This window comes from Lampetra fluviatilis, chromosome 4, assembly GCF_964198595.1.
Source record: "Lampetra fluviatilis chromosome 4, kcLamFluv1.1, whole genome shotgun sequence".
NCBI classification, from domain to species: Eukaryota; Metazoa; Chordata; class Hyperoartia; order Petromyzontiformes; family Petromyzontidae; genus Lampetra; species Lampetra fluviatilis.
This window is the reverse complement of record NC_136278.1, coordinates 26,049,496-26,073,600: the sequence shown is the minus strand read 5'-3', so window position 1 is coordinate 26,073,600 and position 24,105 is coordinate 26,049,496. Positions and strand designations below refer to the sequence as shown.

At 44.9% G+C, this 24,105-nt stretch overlaps 1 protein-coding gene and 1 non-coding gene across 7 annotated transcripts in view; both read left to right on the top strand.

Moving 5' to 3' along the window:
• Window positions 1–24,105, top strand: part of LOC144931698 (receptor-type tyrosine-protein phosphatase kappa-like) — a 126,532-nt gene that overhangs the window by 30,915 nt on the left and 71,512 nt on the right. For all 6 annotated transcript variants that reach the window (XM_078855874.1, XM_078855873.1, XM_078855876.1 and 3 more), the window contains exons 3-12: window positions 1,914–2,191; window positions 4,090–4,171; window positions 4,299–4,414; window positions 5,636–5,810; window positions 12,041–12,340; window positions 18,676–19,170; window positions 19,552–19,661; window positions 19,829–20,030; window positions 20,957–21,059; window positions 23,358–23,769. In XM_078855874.1, the coding sequence (XP_078712000.1) occupies window positions 1,914–2,191; window positions 4,090–4,171; window positions 4,299–4,414; window positions 5,636–5,810; window positions 12,041–12,340; window positions 18,676–19,170; window positions 19,552–19,661; window positions 19,829–20,030; window positions 20,957–21,059; window positions 23,358–23,769 (2,273 nt within the window). The remainder of the gene's footprint in view (window positions 1–1,913; window positions 2,192–4,089; window positions 4,172–4,298; window positions 4,415–5,635; window positions 5,811–12,040; window positions 12,341–18,675; window positions 19,171–19,551; window positions 19,662–19,828; window positions 20,031–20,956; window positions 21,060–23,357; window positions 23,770–24,105) is intronic.
• TRNAG-CCC (transfer RNA glycine (anticodon CCC)) lies at window positions 3,106–3,178 on the top strand. Its single transcript has one exon. It is a non-coding gene; the product is annotated as a tRNA-Gly (tRNA).

Genomic DNA, 24,105 nt, shown 5'->3' with positions numbered 1-24,105 from the left:
CTGGGGTAGACACAATAAATACCACGTTGTGGAGGAAGTCATTGGTGGTAGATGCACGCTCGTCATAGGAATGGGAAGTTTTCACCACCACCTCATCAGGGCTGTAAACTAAAGATGAGCACTTCCTCAGCATTCACTGAGCAGAAAATCAATTTGAAAACTCGGATTATAAATTGCTTGTGCTTGCATAATTTATGTTGCTTTTTGCAAAGTACAAAAGAGCAGTAACTTAGGGTCTGTCATTGTGTGATGTCCAGTTTTTTGTATTTTACATTTATATTGTGACTAATTTTAATGAACAAAAAAAACCACTGGCAAAAGAGCATAGGCAGTATCTGGAATCATAATATTCTTATTATGCTATGAAAGGGGGTAATCAATATTAGCTTTGTGCAAAATATGAATGTAATTTGTATTGATACATTGCTTAGGCAGGTGATGTCAAACCGCGTGCTTCTTGTTTGCTGACTCTAAGTTCATGATGTAATAATGCCTCCAGCAAAAACATATATAAATGCAATTAAATAGACGAAAGCCTTTACACATACCTTCACGTGTGAATATATATATGGGTATTAAAAAAAATTTGCATCGTAAATACATATTAAATGTTTTATAGACAGTGTAGGCCGCACATTTGTCCATTGCCCAGGGCTCTCCTCCTTGGTCACACTTCTCCCTAACAAGTCGCGATCTCATTCAATGTGCCACTTTTATGGAATTGTGTGTGTGTGTATGTTTGATTCACACTATGAGATCTCTTTTACCAGTGGCAAAATATAGTAGTAGGTTTTTACCCTTTTAAACTGGTACAAAACTGACACCTTTATTCAAGGCATCATGTTTGCAATAACCACAACACAAGTAGTGGACCAATCAACTTCAAGGACAGTGCATATTATTATCATTATCAGAGTTGCTTCTTTTTGTTTGCTTTTTTGACTACTTGTGTTGTGGTTATTGCAAACATGATGCCTTGAATAAAGGTGTCAGTTGTGTATCAGTTTAAAAGGGTAAAAACCTACTACTGTATGTTTGATTGTTTAACTGATAGATCCGTGTATCAGCACGTCGATGGTGACATGCGAGAGGGGGGGGGGTGTTGGGGACGCACAGCTGTTTTATTTGTATTTAACCTTTTACCTCCCTGTTAAAACTCTACCCCCCCCTTCCTTATCTCGCTCTCTCTATCTAATCGATTCCTCATTCTCCTGGGTTTGTGCTGCTCGTGTGCGTTGCAGTGGAGAGGTTAAAGGTGGAATGGGGGTGTGGTTGAGGGCGATCGTGTGTAGACGGGAGAGGTGTGTGGGGGGGGAGAGTCACAAAGTTTATGAAAAATGTAGAGATCAAACGTTTGAGTTCGTTTGACCTCTTGACACATTCTTGGCGTTGGATAAAAGTAGCTTTAGTTGTAAGCCCACCTGATGCCACAAGTTGAATAATAAATCTGCGGATGTTTCCAACATTGAACATTCCCTGATGGACAACTCTGCAGCCACACTCCCTTGCGCGTGCACTCTTTTAATGACATTTCTGCTACACGTGTGTGCTTTGATTACTGCTCGGGTTTGAGCCTTTTAACAATACACACCATGTTCTTTTTTTTTGCAATGGGGCATTTTAACACCGGCGTAATTTCACCGTTGACGTGACAATGATTGACTTCACAACATGTCAAAACTCATTCCCAAGGCCAAGAGCATGTCATTAAACGACAAACGCATCCCCGTGTTGTGCCGGCATCTCAATGAAGCACGCCGACACGCATTCTCCCCTTCCGGCCTGCCGCATCGCTGCTGGCAACGCGTCGGTCACCGAGTCGAACTCGTGTCCACGTCCGCGTTAAACCCTGCCGCCCGCCTTCAGCGTCGTAACGAACGAGCGCCTGCGACGGTCCCCCCTCTCGTCTCCAGACGTGGACACGTACATGCTGGCGAACACGTCCGACCGCGTGCCGGGGCAGTGGGCCACCCTGCGTCTGCCACAGATCAAGAAGAACGACACGCACTGCCTGGATTTCCACTACCACCTCTCGGCGCCCGGCCGCCTCAGCCCCGGGACCCTCAACGTTTACGTGGCCGTCAACGGGGGGCCTCTCGCCAACCCCATCTGGAACGCCAGCGAGAGCATGGGCCGCCGCTGGGCACGTGCCGAGCTGGCCATCAGCACGTTCTGGCCAAACAGCTATCAGGTGAGATGCGATATTCTTACCTGTGTTAGATTCGATTTTTATTGTTATTTTTAGAATTTTTTTTTATGTTGCAACTCAAAGCGAGCCCGGTACAATACGGTGATAGCAGTATGGGGGGGGGGCAGGGGTCGGGGACAGGTCCCTTTGAAAGGGAAACATTAGACTTCATTATTATTGTTAAGCACTTAAACTGAGTGTTTATAAGGTCCGGGGTAAAGGTGCAGCCCTGCAATTCCTTGCTCGCACCACATCTGACATCGGGCGTCCATGAGACGGAGCTATAGATAGCCCCCTCCAGAGGGTATTTTACCTATTCTGCTCCTCTGCCCAAATGCCATGAAAGAGGTGGGAATATCAACACTCGCATGCAACCTGCTGATGGACTACCTGTGTTGCTACCCCATTCGTATTGCTGGATAGACAGAGATGGGGATAGGGGGGGGAATTTAAGAACTGCCATGCCGGGAGATTGAAATGAACCGTCTGATGAGCAACATTCCGAGTGTATTTGTGAAGTGTAAAATTAACAGTGATATAAATACACGGTGGTGTAAGACAGCATATCCGTGCTTCACGCAGTGCATAATGTACGCGCAGACGCATGCTTGAAGAAGGCATTTTTAAATCCTTTATATTAAGTTCGCGTGCTTGCTTGCGTGCTTGCTTGCTTGCTTAGGACCGTGCAAATCTTTCGGTCGTTTTTTAACCCACTTCCCGTCATCCAATCGAGCTGACATTTTCCACACAGACTCGTTGTGCCAGACAATTATTGTTCGTGAAAAAAGAATTCCCAAAATTTTACACTTTTTAGGCAAAAATAAATTATTTTACATATATTCAAATAGAACGCATTCATGGCTTTTGGCTGAACGTCAGAGTGTACGAGCCCAGAGCGTAACCCCTCCACAGGCCGTGGCGGAGTAGCGCAGTTGGTAGCGCCCTCGCTTCCCATGCGAAAGGTCGCGGGATCGATCCCCGCGTCCTCCACAGGCGAATATATTTTTTAATCCTTTATATTAAGTTCGCTTGCTTGCTTGCGTGCTTGCTTGCGTACTTGCTTACGACCGTGCAAATCTTTCGGTCGTTTTTTAACCCACTTCCCGTGATCAAATCGAGCTGACATTTTCCACACAGACTCGTTGTGCGAGACAATTAATGTTCGTGAAAAAAAATTCTCAAAATTTTACACTTTTTAGGCAAAAAATGTTTATTTGACATATATTCAAATAGAACTCATTCACAGTATAAGAGCCCAGAGCTTAACCCCTCCACAGGCCGTGGCGGAGTAGCGCAGTTGGTAGCGCCCTCGCTTCCCATGCCAAAGGTCGCGGGATCGATCCCCGCGTCCTCCACAGGCGAATATATTTTTAAATCCCTTATATTAAGTTCGCCGCCACGCATATAAAGGATGTATAGTGAAATCTTTGTTTTTACGGGTTATACTTATTTAAAAATGGTAAATGGAGACTAGAAAACGTTGATGTGCACAATGTAGCCATGATATTCGTAGAAATGGAATTGACTCATTAAAGACATGCCAAGGTGTGAAGATGAAAAGTTTCAATATCATCAAGTCACAGGATGAGCCACCCTGCCACTCCTGGGTTAGCAGTCAAAATAAAAAATGCATTTCACACTCAAGGGGTAGGTCTCAACAGGAAATGTCTTAGACCAATTCCAAAGATGAGTCTGAGGTTCCCCCACCCCCACCCCATTTCTGAGAGGTCAGGTGTGTTAGTGAAGATCAGGAGAGTGATGGTGTATTTTGTACATTGCTTAATACAGTACATATATTGATGTTGCTGCAGCTGGTGCACATGCAAGTGAGTGTTTGGTCACAGAGGCAGAGGAAAAAAAAAATCGATGCTCATTTGTCACATTTTGTTCCATGTCTGCAGGTGATATTTGAAGCGGTGTCTTCTGGTGTTGAACTGGGTTACATAGCTATCGATGATGTGCAAGTCCATAGCTATCCATGCAGTAAGTAAGGAACGAAGACGGTGATACAATCACAAATGTGGACACTTCTGAATGAATACGCAGATTTCAACAACGTACAGCGGATGCGTTTGTCACGTTTGAAACTTGTTATTTTTGCACTTGGCAGACAAAGCTCCTCATTTCCTTCGACTGGGCAGCGTCGAAGTGAACGCCGGACAGAACGCCACCTTCCAATGCATTGCCACAGGGAAGGCTCTCACCAATGAACTCCTCTGGTTGCAGGTGACTACGTGAATGTTTTTTTTACACGTCTAGAACTGAGTGCCCGTATAACGACGGTTGTCAACAAAGGGGCGACCGTGATGTCGCAGGCGGAATGCAAAAGCATCGCGTCTGTGAGTACCAGCAGTAAAACTATGACTCTAATGTACAGTGAGTGTACACACAAATTGATTGTGATGGGGAACCAGGCATGGAGGTTGCACTTTATCTTCTCACCAGGCTGCCCGGCAAGGGAATTTAGCTGAATTGACCTGTGCCTGCAGCACCTTCAGCACTGCTATATATGCAGGGGCTGGCTGCAGTCATGCAGAACTTGTAACCGATGTGTTTTATCTTCTTGGTGCTTTCGGTAAAGTCACGTAGAAGGGAAATAATAAAATAATAAAAATAAAACATAATAAAATATATATTTTTAAATTATGTTTTATTATTTATTCTTATTTTATTATTTCCCTTCTACGTGACTTCACCGAAAGAACCAAGAAGATGAATCCCTGCAGTCACGAAAGCTTTAAATCGAGATGTGTTTTATATTAACTGGCGCTAGTCAATATACAGCATCCCTTAACTCGGCCCACCTGCAACTTGCAAACCCCAAATATACAGGTACTAGCCAGTATGCACAGTGTTAAATAAATGTGAGCGTGTGTCTGGCAGAAATTTGCATCAATTATCTCGAGTCAATATGTAGCGTTGATAAGAAGGGAGATATCGTAGAGCGCTTTGCTCGATATTTCCTCATCTCATTGAATTGACAAAGCATTCAAAGCGGTGTTCGCACTCTTACCCCCAAATCTGACATGGACCGTGAACCGTGTCATGAAATGAATTCCATTGAGCCTCCCATGTGTCAATGTTTTCTATCAGAAGCAAAGCAGCCCCTTTGTTCCCCCCCACCTCCCCATACTACGAGAATTGGCCATTAAACACACTGACCAAAATAAACCACTCCAATGAGGTAGTTTATTTTGAAAACCGTCAACATGTCTGCTGTGCACGGTATATCGACATCTGCTGGTTAATGGAAATGCACTCAGTAGCAGTTTATAGAATGAGAAAAAGCTCCAAACACCCCCCCCCCCCCATGCCGTTGTCGGCGACTCATTTCATTTATATACTCGGATAAGTTTTTGTGCGATGGAAAACTGCGCTGAGATTATTATCCCCTGCGCTGACTTTTGTTTTACGCATTTACGTAACCTCCCATATGCTTCGTTATAGAGGAGCAATGGGCAGGACATCCCCGTGAGTGGAACGAAGCTGGTGAACCACAGAAGATTCGCGGCATCCTTTGGTGTGCCGCACGCCGCACGCTCGCACGCCGACATTTACCGTTGCGTCACGGGATCAGCTGACGGCGCGGGGGTGTCCAACTTTGCACAGCTCATCGTGAAAGGTAACACAACCAAATCATTAGCGTTGTTGCGAAGAATATCGTCTATCTGTCTCTGCAAAAACAATTTTTTTTACACAACCCGATGGCCTATTGGCCTTCTGGGAGTGTATAATTTCAGCAGTATTGGTTCAAACAAGCACACTCTGGAGCGGTTTCAAAATGGAGTGTCTCTGTCATCAGCAGAGTTTCGCTTTCTTGAATCAGTGCTCGTGAACTGGCAGCAATTATAGGCAAGATGTATTATTAAAAGGTAATGCATCTCGGTCATTTCTCATAAATCACTGAAGTTTATGCACTGATTAATTTGTCGATCATTTAAAGCAATATTTCAACAATTAATCGAGCACATGCGAACAACACATCAATTCCATTATCATTCAGTGCATTTTGGTTTAAAGTACAGTAAGTAAAATCGTATGACTTACACGTGGCTTTATTTTGAACATATTTCCAAGCCGCTGTCATTTTATTTGACCGACTCTGGCCTTGTGTAAATGTTGTTCTTTTACATGCACGAAAGGGAAATGCAACAGTTTAGTCCTCAATGCAATGTGTCAGTAAACCCGTTCTCAATTGATTTTAAAAGCACCCACACTTGGAGTACGCGGGCATGTCTGCTTGCAACTACATTTGAACTTGGCCTTTTTATCCATGTATAATCGTTTTTGTACAGCCCATCAGAATATCAAAACATTGGACATGATGCAATTTTGCGAATTTTACTGAATCAAATATAATACTGAATTATGTTCAAGGTATTGTTACGTCAGTGCGTGCTATAGCTGCCCTGTGTTCACAACAACTATCAGCCTGCACGTCCTTTATAACTGACAGTCAGTTGGTCCCTCTCTCTCCCTCCAGTCAGCCAGACAGCCAGCAAAACTAAAACACTGTACCTTGACGAGAGGAAAACATACATGTCAGGATAAATGTAATTCAAATATAGTATTTTCGATTTGAAGCTTTCGTGACTGCAGGAATCAATACTCTCTGATTCTTTCGGTAAAGTCACCTAGATATAAACAAAATTCTATCTATGTGACTTCATCGAAAGAAGCAGAGAGTATAGTATTTTTCCTTATCAATTTTAACGAATTATATGAGTTATACTTTTAAACTGACTTGGCAGTACTTTATGTAATGGCATTGCCTTAACCACTGCTAAAACTCAGCATCTATAATTAAATAATCCCAAAACATGTTGTATACGACATGAAAGCCCTCTCATCCCCCTTCTATCCTGAATAATTAATGGTTTGACTCGACGGAGCAAACACATCCACACTGCAAAAGAGCTGCAATAGTGTTTTAAATGAAAAAGACATACGCAAGTTGATTTTCACTTCTCAAAAACACTCCATCCTACTGAATGTGCTGTTAAGAAGGTCATTGCCCAAAACGTCACCGATTATTATTTATTTATTTTTAATGCCAAAGTGGGTATCGACAAATATTTGGAGCTTTTGTCTTAGAATCCTGCTGACGATCACTTGCTTCTTAGATCATGTTGATGCCGGTCTGCCTTCAACAATTGTGCTCGATATACATCCTCTGTTGTGTTTTACAGTTGCGTCCCTCCCAAAATGATTTATTTTTGTTCATTAAACTTGCGTCCCTGACTTTTATTTTGCTCATTTATCTTGAGCCCCACTTTTCAGCCTTGTTGTTTAGTTTATTTAATCAGTTCCTGTAGTTCATTCTAATTGGGCATTATAACGACAATGTAATCAGAAGCTCTGAGAGAGTAAATTTGTATGCCTTTATTTATATTTTAAAAAATAACAACATATCTTCACGCTTCTCTGTGAATAATATTGGTGACAATCTATCTCCTTGCCTGACTTCACTGTGATTCGTATATTTATTATTTTGTATAGATGGTTTAGCTAATTTTTATGTATATGTTTATTAAAGCCTTGCTTTGTGAGAGCTTGGACAACTTCATGGGTTTCCACTGACCAAAATACGTGTTCATTGTCTACAAAAATATATGAATGATGGTAATTTGTATTTATTTGTCTTTTCTAGAATCTGATTGATAATATGTAGGCAGTTGATGGTAGAAAACCTTTTCTCAAACTCCAGATTGCTTTTCCGGTTGTCTGCCCTCTAAATTGACCTTTATTCTTTGTCCTCTGTGATCTTTGTGAACAGTTCATAAATGTGTGATAACAGGCTAACAGGTTTGTAATTCTTCAAATCAGTTTCATATCTTCACCAACACACACCGACCAGTGTGGTGAAACATGTTGAAATGTACAACCGTGGGTATCGCCCATTATGTATTTTCATGTTGGTGTTTTTTTCCAATGCCATAAACTACCATCTCCGCGATGACATTGAGCAGATAATTCCTAAAATCACCGTGTTGACCTTTTCCCTGAATATGTTGCACTGTTTCTCATTTAAAATCCCGCAAAATGGCTTCCAGAGCCATGAGTTACAGTGCTTGCTTTTTTTCGAATATAAAGTAAGCTTATTTAATTTCAATAATTATAGAAGCACATGTTTGAAAATGCTTCGATAGCAATGAGACCTGGATATGTACATTTGCATTTGAAGTTTTGTTTTATGTACATGTAAATTGATACCTTAATTGATTGAGCATATAATTATTAAACCTTATAAAAGCATTAAAGGCATCATTATCATGATAATTTATTATTGCAATAATTATCAACTATCATTCATTATCCATGATTATCCCTTGATATACCATGGTTATAAATAATTTCCTAAAACAAATTTCTGCTCGTCTCCACGGTTTCCTGATTCATCGTGTCTTAACTCCTCTGACACGATGAGGATTTGTACCTTCACAAAGATAGCGGTCTCTCTTAAAACAAATTCCCCCCCCCCCCACATCGCAAATGAAATTTGCTGAAAGGGGAAGCGCTGCACCAGGCATTTATGTTACTCGGTGGGGCATCATCAATCCTCAGGACAATTTACATTTGCACAGAGGTGGTTGACGGAGTAGAGCAGGAGCCTTCTCTATTATTCACCAGGTGGGACTTGAAAATCCCATCAGCCCCTAGTTGTTTCCCAGGGTGAATGCTCGATCGATGCTTTGATTGGTTTTTTGTGCTCCGGCCGCCTCTTCTCCTTATCCTGTTCTGTCGGTATTTTAGCGAGGCTCGCCTGGCAATGGCGACAGACGTAACGGAAGATATGACTCGGTTTTTTTTAACATCTGTTCCTTGCCACTTGCTGACAGTTTGCGTAAGGCACGCTGAGTTTTACTTCGTTTGCGTAGGGTTCTACTGCTTCTTCTTCTTCCCATAGTTCTTCAAGGATATATCTGGGAGCTGTTGAAAAGTTGGGGGCATTTTTCGTTTAAAGTTTTTGTTAAAAAGAAAAGATTGGAACATATTTCATTTAATAATTCAATAAATCTACTGCTGTTGAGGTGGTAATTATTTTGAAAAATATAGTAAAAAGTTAGCTTTTGAAACTTGTAATGCAGTTTATAGTTATTGCAACTATTTGATTACCCTTTGGAGTCAATTGATTTTCTTGTCTTGCATGCGAGTATTTGTCCCGGTTTCAGAACAACAAAGTTTGCCACAACCCTGCAAATATCACAGCAACTGGATAGCTCAACGTAGCAGACCGTGTTTATACCACACTAAGGCCTTTTTCAATTCAATACAGTTTATTTGTCATTATTAATATTTATAAAATGGAATAAATAAGTAATGGACAGCACCTTTGTCAATTCACTTTTAGATGAAGGCCTCCAGATGCCTCTAAGTGATCTTTACCTTCACTAATTAAAACATCCAATCTTGCTAGGTATGTTATATCAAACTTAATTATACTTTACCCCTGTGGTGCATTTGATAAATACACATTTAATTACGATGTTAAATTATGTATTTGCCCTTCATCTGGACAAGTGAATGTAAGATTTATGTCTAATAGTGCCACACAATCGTTACACAAAATATATAACTATTATGTGAACTCTGCCTTGTGCATTGCGACATTACTTATCTCCACCTAATCAAGTCCCATTTTGTGAAGTGCTCATTGCTGAAGTGCGCATTGCAATTATAGTGGATTTTGCATATTTCAATGTGTGTTAAAACGTCATTCATTATCTGATTACAGTTTTTAGATTTCTTACAGTTTTTAGATTTAACTGTGCATGTGGAGTAAGTGTAATGATTATACTCAGGTGTCTAGGTAGGTCATGTTGGCGTGATACCAATGAATGCACACCTCTTGATATTTAAGCGACCTCAAGTCAAGGCAGAGGTGGGACAAAGTCATTGTTATGCAAGTCCAAGTCGAGTCGCAAGTCATCAAATTCATGACTCGAGTCTGACTCGAGTCCAAGTCACATGACTCGAGTCCACATCTCATAGGTGGGACAAAGTCATTGTTATGCAAGTCCAAGTCGAGTCGCAAGTCATCAAATTCATGACTCGAGTCTGACTCGAGTCCAAGTCACATGACTCGAGTCCACATCTCATAGGTGGGACAAAGTCATTGTTATGCAAGTCCAAGTCGAGTCGCAAGTCATCAAATTCATGACTCGAGTCTGACTCGAGTCCAAGTCACATGACTCGAGTCCACATCTCATAGGTGGGACAAAGTCATTGTTATGCAAGTCCAAGTCGAGTCGCAAGTCATCAAATTCATGACTCGAGTCTGACTCGAGTCCAAGTCACATGACTCGAGTCCACACCTCTGAGTCAAGGAGCATATACTTCATCTTGAACGAACCCTCTTCATTTTCTCCGGCGTACAGTACCTGTCCGGGCTCTATATCCGCAGGAAATGTTCTCATGCCACAAACGTCTGTGACATTTAGTATTGTGCTCACCATGAAGTCCCCATATAACAACCATGCAATGTGTTTATTTTTTATTTTTGTTATTTTAACAGCAGAATATATTGCTCACCGAAACGTAATGACATTACTCTCAAATTATTTGGAGATACTGCGTTGGCAGTGGTGCACAAGCACAAATAACAAGAAACTCAACAACATTGATCAATAATGCTTCCGTTAGAAGTAAATATATATATATAATCGGCGACGTATTGGCCAATGGTCTTCGATAGAACTATGCAGAAGGGCCCTTGTGCTACACAGAAAGGGCTGCTCGACATGCCACATTATATATATATTGTTTCTCCATTTAATGCAGTATTAATTACAAATGTTCGTGGGGTTTTTTTCCATGTAACTTTCAGTTTAGTTTGTTTTTTTGTCTATTTATGCAGCAAAATGCTGCCGTGGCTTACCCAATAAATATTTGCCAATACATCTGATGAAACGGTAAATGCTATCGCTCCCTTTCTATCCATTAAACCCAAGTTCTGATAACGAGCGTTAATTCCTGAAGAATACGGATGGTGACATATACAAGTAGCAATACACATGGTATACCACCATGGTGTACTGGTTAGCACGCCCGACTTGCATTCCAGATGTCATCGAGTCGATCTCCCGAAGCGGCAGTGGAAACAACAGGCAATATTTTTAGATCCCCTCTCGTCTGTCCACGTGGTTGTATCAATAGGTACCGACACAGTCGACTGATGGATTACGTGCGATGGAGTAGAGTGTTGGTGCGCCCACGTCTGCCAAGGCGTCTAACCTGCATGGAAAAATAGACGGCACATTCACGTATTGGCGGTACACCGGCGAGCAGTATGAAAAAAAAATCGAATCTTTCACGATTTTTTTTTTCCCTGCGATTCGCAATCTTGCGGGGTGCAACAAAATCAGTTCTCGTGATGTCGAAGCAGTCGAAAGACGAATGCCAATTAACACAAATATTTTAGACTGCTTCATGAGGACCGGTGTGTTATGCTGCATTGGTGTTACCACCAATACGTCCAAATACCCTCTTTAGGGCCACTCTAGAGCTCCCTCTAGTGGAGACCTTTCTGCCACCAGTGGTGTGAGCAAAAATGCAATCAGGATTTATAGCTTTACCTTTGATTTACTTTGGCCCGCAGAAGTAATATAGTACAAGCAATATTGCAGGCTGTGTCTGTGTAAAATAGAAATGGAGTTGGAGCCAGGCACGTGGTGTTGGTTTGTAGCTCTGCAGCATTAGCCCATGCCTCCCGCAGGAAACGCATGCCTCCATCTGCGCCAAGCGAATCAACAAGCGCTTTGGGAAAACGTCTAATTCCCCCCACCCTCCCTCCTCCTCCTCCGCTTACTCGAGCAACCTTGATGTTGTCTATCTTCCCTTTTGCACGTTCAGAGCCACCTACGCCCGTGGCTCCCCCGCAGCTGGTGGGAGCCGGTGCCACGTACCTGCTGGTGCAGCTCAATGCCAACTCCATCGCGGGCGACGGCCCCGTGGTACTGCGCGAGGTGGAGTACCGACTGCCAGCCTCCGTCGGCGGCTGGGCCGAGACGCACGCCGTGAACGCCGCCACGTACAAACTGTGGCACCTGGACCCGGACACGCGCTACGAGGTGCGCGTGCTGCTCACGAGGCCAGGCGAGGGTGGCACGGGCAAGTCGGGGCCGCCCCTCCTCGCCAGGACCAAGTGCGCCGGTAGGCGGTATACTGCCCCCCCCCCCCTCGCTGTTGAGGATTTAAGGACGAGGATTTGTTTTTACTGTGGAGTCAAGAGGCCCAAGCGATTTCCTCCACAAATGAGCACCCGAGGCAGGTGCTTGTCTCCTGTTCACAGTCCCGAGCCAGTGGTGGAAGTGCCACGCCCGCCACTCAGGCCTCATGATTGAATTTATCCACAGGACAAGCAATGTTGAACACCGCGTAGAGGGGTACTCATTTGATCAACCCCAGAGGGATGGTGGGCTGAGTCAACCCCCTAAGCAAGATTTTAAATCCGCAGCTTTTCTCATCGCGAGTTGCCCACTCTACCAGCGAGCCAGCTGGGTCGTAGTTTTAGTGTCTAGGGGGCGCTTACATCACTCTTCCCTTGTTCCATGGGCTACTGTTCCGTGAACTTCACTTCATCGATTCTTGCGCCCGTGTCGTGGACTCGGTCAACCAGACCGACTGTGTCGTCTCATCCCGCGCTGTGTTCAGCCACCTCCGCGCCGCAGGTCACAACCACGACCTGTCTGATTCCATCGCTCGTCTCTCTTACGAGTTTCCCATGACGCTGCTCAACTTAAGGAACGCACGAACTCATCCTCTGTTCCAAACGTGAATGAAACGCATTTCACAAGTAGTACTAATCCCATATCTGCATTTCCCATAAATATGCTAAATTCCTCTTGATATGCAAATTCGTTTGTCAAGGCGCTCTTCCCCCTCCAACCCAGCTTAAATATATGCTCCAAGCCTGGTGGTGTTTCATTCAGACGCTGTCTTCCCGACAGACCTGTTCTTCACCTGAGGACGGCTGCTTGCGTTGTGGCCGAAACGTCGTGAGAATTATTGTATTATGTTTTATTTTTATTATTTTATTATTTCCATTCTACGTGACTTTACCGAAAGAACCAAGAAGATGAATCCCTGCAGTCACGAAAGCTTTACATCGAAAAGTTAATGGTGCTGTTTGCCGGTGGCTGCTTGGCATTGTTGGCCTCCTGGGCACTTGTACTCACCAACCGACAAAAATGCCCCAGAAACTCGTTGCGCTGTACCGCTGCTGGCAGCTGTCCCTGTGCGCGGCAAAACGTTTGGGCACTGGGCATGGGTCTAGCAGTAGAGGGGCAATGCTACCGTGTGTGTGTGTGTTTTTAAATCCTTTATATTAAGTTCGCTTGCTTGCTTGCTTGCGTGCTTGCGTGCTTGCTTGCTTGCTTACGACCGTGCAAATCTTTCGGTCGTTTTTTAACCCACTTCCCGTGATCCAATCGAGCTGACATTTTCCACACAGACTCGTTGTGCGTGACAATTAATTTTCGTGAAAAAAAATTTCCAAAATTTTACACTGTTTAGGGGAAATAAATAAATATTTAATTACCAATTGCTTAATGTTGGCAGACAATCATCTGACCCATAGGTGGCAGCCATCTCAAGCCAGAGGACGAGAGGACTCTAGCCGCCACACAAATAAAGGATTTATAGTGAAAAACTTTCTTTTTACGGGTTAATTTTTTTTCACAGTTAAGTCGTTTCCGAGTTAATTCATATTTCTATATAAAAAAAAAAATCGAATTTTGACCATGACACCGGGGCACCTTAACTTTCCACTTTGTCTGGTGTGATGCGGAGGTTATGCACCTCTGATTATCACGGTTGGCTACGCACGGTGCGAAACATACATAACATACGTGGCCGTTTTAGGGGGGGGGGGGCGGTTCTTGCAGAGGGGGTGATACTTTATGCATTGAATGATGACTGTGCCACATTCGGCACTAAATGGTTTATAGGATTGTGGGAGTCACCTCAGCCTGAGGAAATACAACCGTGTTAAATAGATATATTAAAAAATGATAGCAACCCTTTCCCCCCCCCTACATAATATTTACGGCGTACTGCATTTATCCATTAATTTACCTTATGGAAAATTAAAACGGCATACACTATAAGATGTAAGCCTATATTTTTTACTTTCCCCCCCTGTATTCATGGATAACTCTATTTCAGCATTAATAGTGTAAATTATAAATGTGTCACAGTATGCTCTGGGGCAAATTCACATTTACCATATTAATACATTTAAATTTGACTCTGTATAATGTTTTTATGACCACGTATATATGTGTGTGTGTGTGTGCGCGCGTGCATCTGTACGTCCGTGTGTATATGTTCCTGGCCATTCACAGGACAAGTGACAATTTAACCTCAAATGAGTGGGGTGCGGTTGTGTACTGGTTAGCGCTCTGTGCGACAAACCCAGCGTCCCGGGATCGATTCCCTCTCACGGCCAACGCCAGTGAAAGATTATCTGAACCGGTCTTGTGCCTTTCCATGGGTCGATTCAGCCTCAAACGAGTATGTGGTGCGGTGTGTAAACATCGGCCCTGGGGAGACAAAGGCGGCCGGGCGGGGTGCTGGCCACCCACCCCCTCGTGCGCCGAGCCTGACTTCATAGGTGCTCGCAAACAGCACTTTCATCAACGGCTTGTTAAGGCTATATGGGGGGGCGGGGAGCTTTGTCTTTGTTTTTTGTAAATGTTACTGGCCATTTACAGCACATTGGTATTTCAACCTGGCCTGGACTCTGAAGGTAACTGAACCTCAAATGAGTACCTGGCGTTTGTGATATGGTCACTGTCAGCCCAGTGGAAATAGACAGGCAGCAGTTGTACTGGCTACACGACATCTGACACATACACTACCTGTTTTTGAGTTCTAACAGGTGCCAGACAACAGCACATGCCTCACCAAAGTCTATGTAACTCAAAGAGGAGGTCGAAGCAACTCTGCTCTTAATCTGAATCAGAATATTCATTGACTGCATGTCACAAACTTTGACCGATATGTTTTTTAAATGAGAAGGAATATAGCCCCCCCAAAAGTGCACATATAGCAAATAGCAGAGGTGTGGACTCGAGTCATGTGACTTGGACTCGAGTCAGACTCGAGTCATGAATTTGATGACTTGCGACTCGACTTGGACTTGCATAACAATGACTTTGTCCCACCTATGAGATGTGGACTCGAGTCATGTGACTTGGACTCGAGTCAGACTCGAGTCATGAATTTGATGACTTGCGACTCGACTTGGACTTGCATAACAATGACTTTGTCCCACCTCTGGCAAATAGTAATCGGCTCACATGTATGAACTTTTTAAGGGGCTGTCAAGAAGTAATTTTAATAAAGTTTTCCCAACATCGGTCTTATTAAATTGGTCGTAGTTTAAATTCCACGTTCAGTTCCGTAATAACATCAGTCCAATTATTCAAGTCATACATTTTTTTCATCCTTGCTCTGTTATTTATGTAAGCTGCAAGAAGGGGAATGCGTTAATTCAACTGAAATGTCAGTGACGAAATAAAGAAAATACTTGGTGAAAAGTAAGTCATAGCAATGATAACCAAAATGACAAAACGTACATTCTACTCACAATCAATCTGCCCCGGTGACTCACCGGTAGGACGAGAGGCTTTCAATCCGAAAGTTGCGAGTTAAAATTCTGATCGAGATTTCACTCAACACATCATACTTCCGGGGCCGATAAAATTGGCACCACTTTGTCAGGAGGTCAACAACATTGATTTCCTTATGGAGAGGCCTGCCCCCACCATAGGCAAGTGGAATTTCTACCACTGCCTCATGGCAATTACCAGGAGCAAGACGTCCTTTATTTGGCCTCTTTAAGCCTGTTTATTTAAGCTGTTCAATAATGGAGATGTGCAAGATAATTTCTTTGTATGTTAAATTACCAGATGTGCACAGATGAACATGTATTCGCATTGACACATTTCTATCAATAGCTTGCTTTTAATACATCCAGTGGATATGAAAAATAAGTGGGGGAGGGAGGGTTGTCCACATGAAATGTTTCCTCTCTACAAGAAATGGAATTGAAATGGAAAAATGGTTAGAAGAAGTGCATCGAGAGGAAGGTGTTTTTCAACATTTTGTGAAAGCATTTTAGATGTCTGGCCTCTGGGGAGAAATGTAACCTCACTGGGGGGCAGAGTGGTTTAAATGGATGGAGGTTTTCTACGGAGCCAGACATTAACTTTTAAACATTGTTAAAGGCACAAGCCATTAGTACAGAGCTGTGTTGTATGACAATTTTAACACTGGATCGTGATGTCCTCTTTTGGTTAACCTCTGGCCCCACGTGAAAGGGGAGATCTTTCGTGTCAATGCGTCCTTCCCAAACTATTAAGGAATTGGGTCATTATAGAACACTGCATATACAAGTTAGCTTCCGATTCCTTCAGAATAAATATTCACGTCCTTATCCTTGATTTTCATTGTCGATAATGATTATGCTGGCAGTAATTGGCCATATATGCTCTGTAAATATTGTCCATCCTGTGTGTTTTTTACACGGGCAGGTTCAATGTCATATCACATGATGTACCATTCTTTCTTTTTGAAGGAGTTTGTCGGTCTTTGAATGTACATGTGGTATGTGCAGGGAGTTTTCATTTTCTTCGGGACCAGACTGTGCGTACACAAGGCGTGCGGAGAAGGCCAACGATGCAGTCGAGAATCTGCCGCCCGCTTCTCCGGAAACCGTTACAAGCCCTGCATGAAGCGCACAGCCAAACTTACAAAAAAAAGCAGCATTGTGGCCAAAGCCTCTTGTATTTTATGAGAAAAAAAGTACACGCACTCCATTTCTTTGAATTCCCCATCAAAAGCTCAGAGGTTTCTGACAAACTCGTGGTATTGATTAAGTCTGCCGTGCGCTTTTTTTTGTCCTGGTGCTGCGTTTGAAGTGGTGGCTCAGTGGCCGTGCGGTGTACGGGCAAAAATATGTATGACGGAGCCCTCGGCAGCAAACGTCTTGGCCCGGAGATATTGACGATGTGTTCCCGTGGCCGTGTTGCAGAGCTTAATAAATAGTTTCCACGGCTGGGGACTGTCACTCATCGCTAACGATTTTGAACAGCGCCACAAAGCACGTGGCCGGTTAGCCCCCAGTGTCTCAACCGTACGAAACGACTCGTGTGAAACCCATCCAGAAACAAGTCGTCACTTTCATATCGTGTAACGTTTCGTGTATATATGTTTCGCACGTGATGACTGGAAGCCTTATCGGCGGGCAGCCATTGGGTGCATTGCAACATACAGCAAGCTGTATGTTGGCTGTCGTGAATACGAATTTACATGGTCTTTGCACTTTAAATCACAGATTCCGTGGTGCATAGTCTAAACAGCTGTAATGTTTAAAAGTGGGCATATTTTCCATTTGTGTGCGAGCGAACAATGATGAGATGAGAGGGCAAGGTATGGAGTTTGGAGTCAAAGTGACAATGATAATGAGCCTTTTTTGCCAGACCGTGTGAAGTTTCTCTGGGATTAGACGGTCGGAGGGAATAGCATTCAAAGGGTGAGCAGTGGCCCAGAGTGACTTTACTTCTCACTGGCCTGATAAAAAAACAAAATTTGGGCAGCACAAAATTAACCCCTTTTTCTCATGTTCTATCCCGATGGGGACAGTTTAGCCATCTGGTTCTAAGTAGCAACAAAATTATAAGCTCGTTGTTTTCATTGATAATGATGCTCAATGTGATAAAATGGAAGGCGAAGGTTTGAGGCACACGTTTTACTTGCTCGTTAGTTTTAATATTCGGCGAAACTTGAGATTTTGTGTGTTTTTTATGAATCGGTGCAATGAATTATGCAAGAGAATGCATTTAGTTGGGGGCCGCTTTCCCCTTTGATCATTCTTTAATATGTTTTGGTATTTACTTACAGATAACCTTGGATGCAACCAAAATCATCAAGAGAAAAATAAATAGAACAAATCCAATGTGTAAAATGAAATTGCAAATGCATATTAATGAAAAAAGCAAGCGTGTAGTTTTTTTTATACGTTGCTGCATATGCAAATTGAACTGTTTAATTGTATGAAAACTCATTTACAGATATAATGCATTCCATTGTTATGTGTGACTGGCTTCTCTTTGTTAGTCTGCCTCAGGTCTCTGGGCATGTTGCCAGAGGTGATGAGCCTCAAAATGACTCATAAAAGCAGCAGCTGAAGCAGCAGAGCCTACCGTCCTCATTGTACAACCCTGAACGAAGTTAGAGGAGGCATTTATATCACGCAAAAGTAATTTGTAACGTGCCAAAATATATAAAATCTCACTTATTTATGCCGCACTTTATTTTATTCACAAACGTAATAAATATTTAAGCAGTGGAACGCAACGTAGCTCACAATGGAGCCCCGCGCGGTTGACAGCGTGCGCTGAATCTCAATCTCCGAGCACGAGATACACACCGATAAACGTTCTCCTGCCCTCCTGCTCCTCCTGTGCTGCGCGTGGCCGCAGAGCCGACTCGGCCGCCCCGCGGGCTCCTCGTCACCTCCGTGGGCTCGCGGAAGCTCTCCGTGGAGTGGGAGCGCGTGGGCTACAACGTGACGCGGTGCAGCAACTTCAGCGTGGCCGTGCGCTGCCGGTACCGGCGCGGCGGAGGAGGCGGCGGAGGCGGCGGAGGCGGAGGATGGGGTGGGAGCAGCGGGGTCAGTCCTGAGATTGTGCGGGAGGAGATATGGAAGGCCGAGGTGGCACCCGAGGTCTCCGACGGCAGCAAGAGGGACCGAGAAACCAGCCCCCCCGCTCTCGCCAAGGGAGGCGGGAAAGGCTCCGGCATCGCGGCGGCCAGGGGGTCGGCGTCCGTGAAAGGCGGCGAGGCTCTGCGGGTCCTCGCGCAGCACACGCTCTACGACCTCCCGCCGTTCACCAACATCAGCGTGAGGCTGGTGCTGTCCAACCCGGAGGGGCGCAAGGAGAGCGAGGAGATTGTGACGCAGACCGATGAAGATGGTGAGGCCTTGGCGGCACTCGGTTCTGCTCAGCGTCTGAATGGTGCTCCCGTGGTCTGCCTTAGAGCATTACATTGCAAAACGATTACTTTTGTTTTGATTATTTATTGTCAAATAAGGGCCTTTTTTGCATTTCATTGAAATAGGAATGCAATTATGCATAATGGCATTTAAAGCCACGTGATATTTTTTGACTTAAAACTTTCTTGACTGCAGGAATTCATATTCTTCGTTCTTTCGGTAAAGTCACGTAGATAGAAGAAAAATAATTGAAAATAATAAAATCATATTTTTTTTCTTTTCTATCTACGTGACTTTACCGAAAGAACCAAGAATACCACGTGATATTCTTACGTGCTGTTCTCCTTTACCCACACCGCAGTGCCAGGTCCCATTCCGGAGGACTCGATCCGAGGGGACACGTTTGAGGATCGGATATTTCTGCAGTGGAGCTGTCCCACAGAGACCAATGGCCTCATAAGCCTCTACGAGGTTTGCGCTCATTTCCTTGCCCTGCTCAGCAACGCCGTACGCAGACTAATGAAACGAAATGGTTTTATTCTGCTTCTTTAATTCACCACGTAAGTAATTATCAACGCTCCCTCACACCGATGCGATGCCTGCGAAAATCCTGCGCTGTTGCGGCTGCCCGGCACCAGATCACGTACCAGGCCGTGAGCTCCTTCGATCCGAGCTTGGTGGCGGCAGCGCGCAGCGGCGTCATCCACAGAGCGAGCAACGAGTCGGCCCACCTCTTCTCTGGCCTCTTCCCCGGCACGTCGTATGCCTTCACGCTACGCGCCAGCACCGTGAAGGGCTACGGACTCCCGGTCACTGTCCGCCTGAGCACCAACATCTCCGGTAAACTCTTCCTCTGGGCACACAATATTGTCCCAGTTGATGTCGAGTCGGTGGTTTTCTCTCTCTTTACTAACTGCAAGATCCCACCGTGTCCGTCCAGTGCTTGCCAAAAGCCACATTGGCTTCTGGTTGCCGAACGAATACATTGAGGTTGCACTTATTACCCACAAAGTGCTTCCCACAAATGAACCACAATAGCTTGCTGATCTTGTCAAGGAGCATAAACCATCAGGTGAACTCCGGTCATCTTCGTAGCGGCTTTTGACTCGCCATTGAACAAAGATGGTTAATACATCGCTCGGTTTCATATGCACTTTTGCGGCCGTCTGGAACGCTCTTCCGATATTAGAAAGCCACTGGAGCTGCGCACTTTTAAATCTGGCCTGAAATATTATTTCTTTATAATTGCTATTTCTGTTTAGTTTGGTGTCGTTGGGCTACATAGCTATATTTCAGAAGCGACTTGGCCACAAATGATAGCTTAATGAAGTGGCTTATCACGTGGAAATTTATTGCAGTCAAATACCGTAAATGCACGTTTCTAAATTTGGAGGAAAAAACCGGAGGAACCAGAGAAAAACCCACGCGACCACGGGGAGAACGTGCAAACTCAAAATATACAGGCATCAGCGTCAGAATTGAAACCACGATGTCCTATATACCAGCCAAGGTAGTTCACGCCTCACCACCATGGCGCTGGCGGTCCACCATGAGCGAGCTTTGATCTCTGCAGAAGCCAAGTGGTGGTGTCACTGCAACTGCTACCCAGAGGCAGCGTTTTATGAGGATCCTGAGAACATCTGGTTTTAACATATTGCACAGAAATAAATAACTAAGCAAGTAAGGCGAATGAAGCTGACCCTCCTGTTTGAAACAAAGAGCGACGAGACGAATGTTCACCGCCACTTTGCTTCTTTTGTTCTCAGCGCCGACCCTGCCTCGTTACGAGTTTGACGAGCCGCTCAACGAGACAGACACGACCATCACCGTTCTGCTGCAGCCGGCGGCTTCGAAGGGCGCGCCCGTCAGGTCGGACATTGCCCGCGCGTGCGACTAACCGTGTCGGATTTAGCGAATTTATTTAGTGGCGTCTATTAGCGCCCAATCAATCCATACCCGTGTTCTGGTTTAGCCTCAAAATGGACCGTCGCACCAGGCATTTCCACAGTCCCAACCCTCAATACAATCTCTGTGAAAGGATCAGGAGTAAAAGTAGGTTGAACTAATGCGGTATCGGATGTATATATTTTAGTCTGGTTTATTGATTTTTGATGCTGCACTCACTATATGGAGGTTTATAATTGCGTTTTCTGCAGTGCCCCATCTCTTCCATTCTAAGACCCACTCGTGAGTGGTTACTCTCAAGCACACATTTCCTCACTTTACTTTTACAATCGCAGCACGAGGTACAGCCACACAAAAATGCAATTAAGAGCATAAGACATCAGACACACATTTATTTTCCGCAACATTCTTGGTTTTTTTTATATTACTTTTTTACCTCTCAACAGTTTGAATGTATGTATTTTTGGCGTGTGAAATAGTGGTTGTGTGGTACAATCACCACTGGCTGAGGCAATCAAACTCACTGCTTGTGAGAACCTTTCCAGATATATTTATTTTATTTCATCCACCCCGGGTTTTCAATACATGATCTGAAAAGTGCTGTTTTACACACGGCATTAACATCCCCCATAGCTACCCGAATATCCCATTCGTGCACAAATCAGTGACCTTTCAATCTCCAAATTGTAGGCCACAGCGGTATATATATACATTACCTAGAAATAGTACAGACCCGTTTTAAGTAGTAATTCCTTTTTAGCATTCTCAACCAATGAGCTTTTACTCCATTGTTTCGTAACTACCCAATGCTCTGTTGAATAGAAATCGATTTAACCAGAGCATAGGTATCAATATAATTCTACATGACTTCCACCTGCTCTATATTCCACTGTGCATTTCAGTGGCAGAGTTTGGAATTTTGTATTCAGTGCTTGAATTGTGTTGCTCTCACACACCGGGTTAGCGCGTGCCTTCACCAAGCGAAACTCAACTATTTTTTATTTACCAGGTAAGGCCCACCGAGCTATATAGCTCTTTTTTCAGAAGCAAACTGCCCACAATTGATAGCTCAATAAAGTGACTCATGTGGAAATGTATCGCAGCCAAATACTCTAAATGCGTGTTGGTTCTAAATGTGGAGGGAAAAACCGGAGGACCTGGAGAAATATCCACGTGACCACAGGGAGAACACGCAAACTCCAAATATACAGCAGGCGTCAGAGTCGGCATCGAACCCACGACCTCCTTCATACCAGGCGAGGGAGTTAACATCTCGCCACCGCAGTGCCCTAACTACACTGACCAAACAATCCCCATGGCCAACACAGAGTGGGGAGGCCGTGATCTAGCAGTGGGGTGACAAAGGGCTGACAATTATTATATTGACACTGAAGTTGTCGCCCTATAATTTCCCCCTCCTGAGCATAAACCAGAGGTCGCAACAGGGTACCCGATACCCGTACCCTACCCGATACCCGGCTACCCGTACCCGGCCGGGTACGGGTACGGGTAGCCGTTTGCGACCCTGGTGCGGCCGGGTACAGGTACGGGTAAGGAATCAAAACCCGTTTGCGACCTCTGGCATAGACCTCCACTATTTTCACACAATTTCTTCCTTTTCTTAGTTCCGGTTCAGTTGTGGCCTCCAATTGCTTTTAATGCATCTCACTGCCATCTCGTTCATTGTCTTCCTCTGCTTCTTTAGCCTTCTCAGCATCTACTCCACAGTAGTTCTCATGGCATAGCCTGCCAACAATTGTTATGCTCCACTGTTAGTATTAATATACTTCGGTTTGCGACCGTGGTGTAATGGTTAGCGCACTAGCCTTACAATCCAGAGTTTGCCATTTCGATCTACCGACGGCGGCAGATCTTAACCACTTCCATCGCCCTGCCTCTGTCCACCCAGTGGTATGAACGGGTACATGACAATCAATCAATCGGAAAGTTGCATGTGGTGGGGTGAAGTGTGGGTATTCCCACTTCCCTTCCAAGATGTCTAGCGTGGGAGAGTAGGAAGCCCCTAATGCACTCTCTCGACGGGCTTTCTACAGCTTCTCTCGAGTGGAGGTCTTTCCGCCAGCAGTGTTGCCAAACAAGCAAATTGCAGCGCCGCAAGCTGATCTTTCCCCTTCATCTCTATGGGTACACAACTTGCATTTGTATCCTCTCGTTGTCACAACTCTCTTTAAGTCGTATCTCCCCCGTACGGCGTGGCCTCGGTGTGCACGTTTACCCGTCGCTGTCGCCTCTCCACTGCAGTGCCTACCAGCTGGTGGTGAAGGAGAACCGGCAGCAGCAGCAGCAGCAGAAGCCAAGGGTGCGGCGTGACCTGGACCGCACGGTGGGCTCGGCGGTGGCAGCAGCAGCAGCAGCACCGCCCTCGCCTGCATCGCACCCTGCCGCCGCTGCGGCGGTAGCGGCCGCCTCGGGAGAGCGAGCCGCGTCTCGCGGCGACGCCGCAAGCTGCTTCTTCGAGCCCATCGGCTTCCAGGCGGCGTCGGCGCGCGACTCGCCGCACTACTTCGCCGCCGAGCTTCCCCCGGCCGCGCTGCCGAGCCCGTCGCGCTTCGTCGTGGGCGACAACCGCACGTACAACGGCTTCTGGAACGCGCCGCTCACGCCCGAGAAGAGCTACGACGTATACTTCCAGGCCGTGAGCCAGTCGGCCGGGGTGAGTGCGGCCGGCGCGTGGGGAGCGGAGCGCCCGAGCGTTCGTTTCAGTGCTGCCGTGGTCGGCGGTGAACTTGAATGACGGACCTGTGATTAAAATGAACGTTTGACTTAGAGCAGCGCCGGTTACGTGTGCGCTAAATGAAATTTTGAAGACACGACTGAAATTCCGACTCGACTAAGGCTAAAAATACCAAAGTGCTGCCCCGAAATGAACACTGTGCAATTGACCTCGGAGTGCTCTAACTATGAACTCATTCTACGTTCTGGGACCTCCTTTGCCAGTACCAAAATATACTAATATGGGTTTTCCCCTTTTTTTCTGGCAACAAAACTG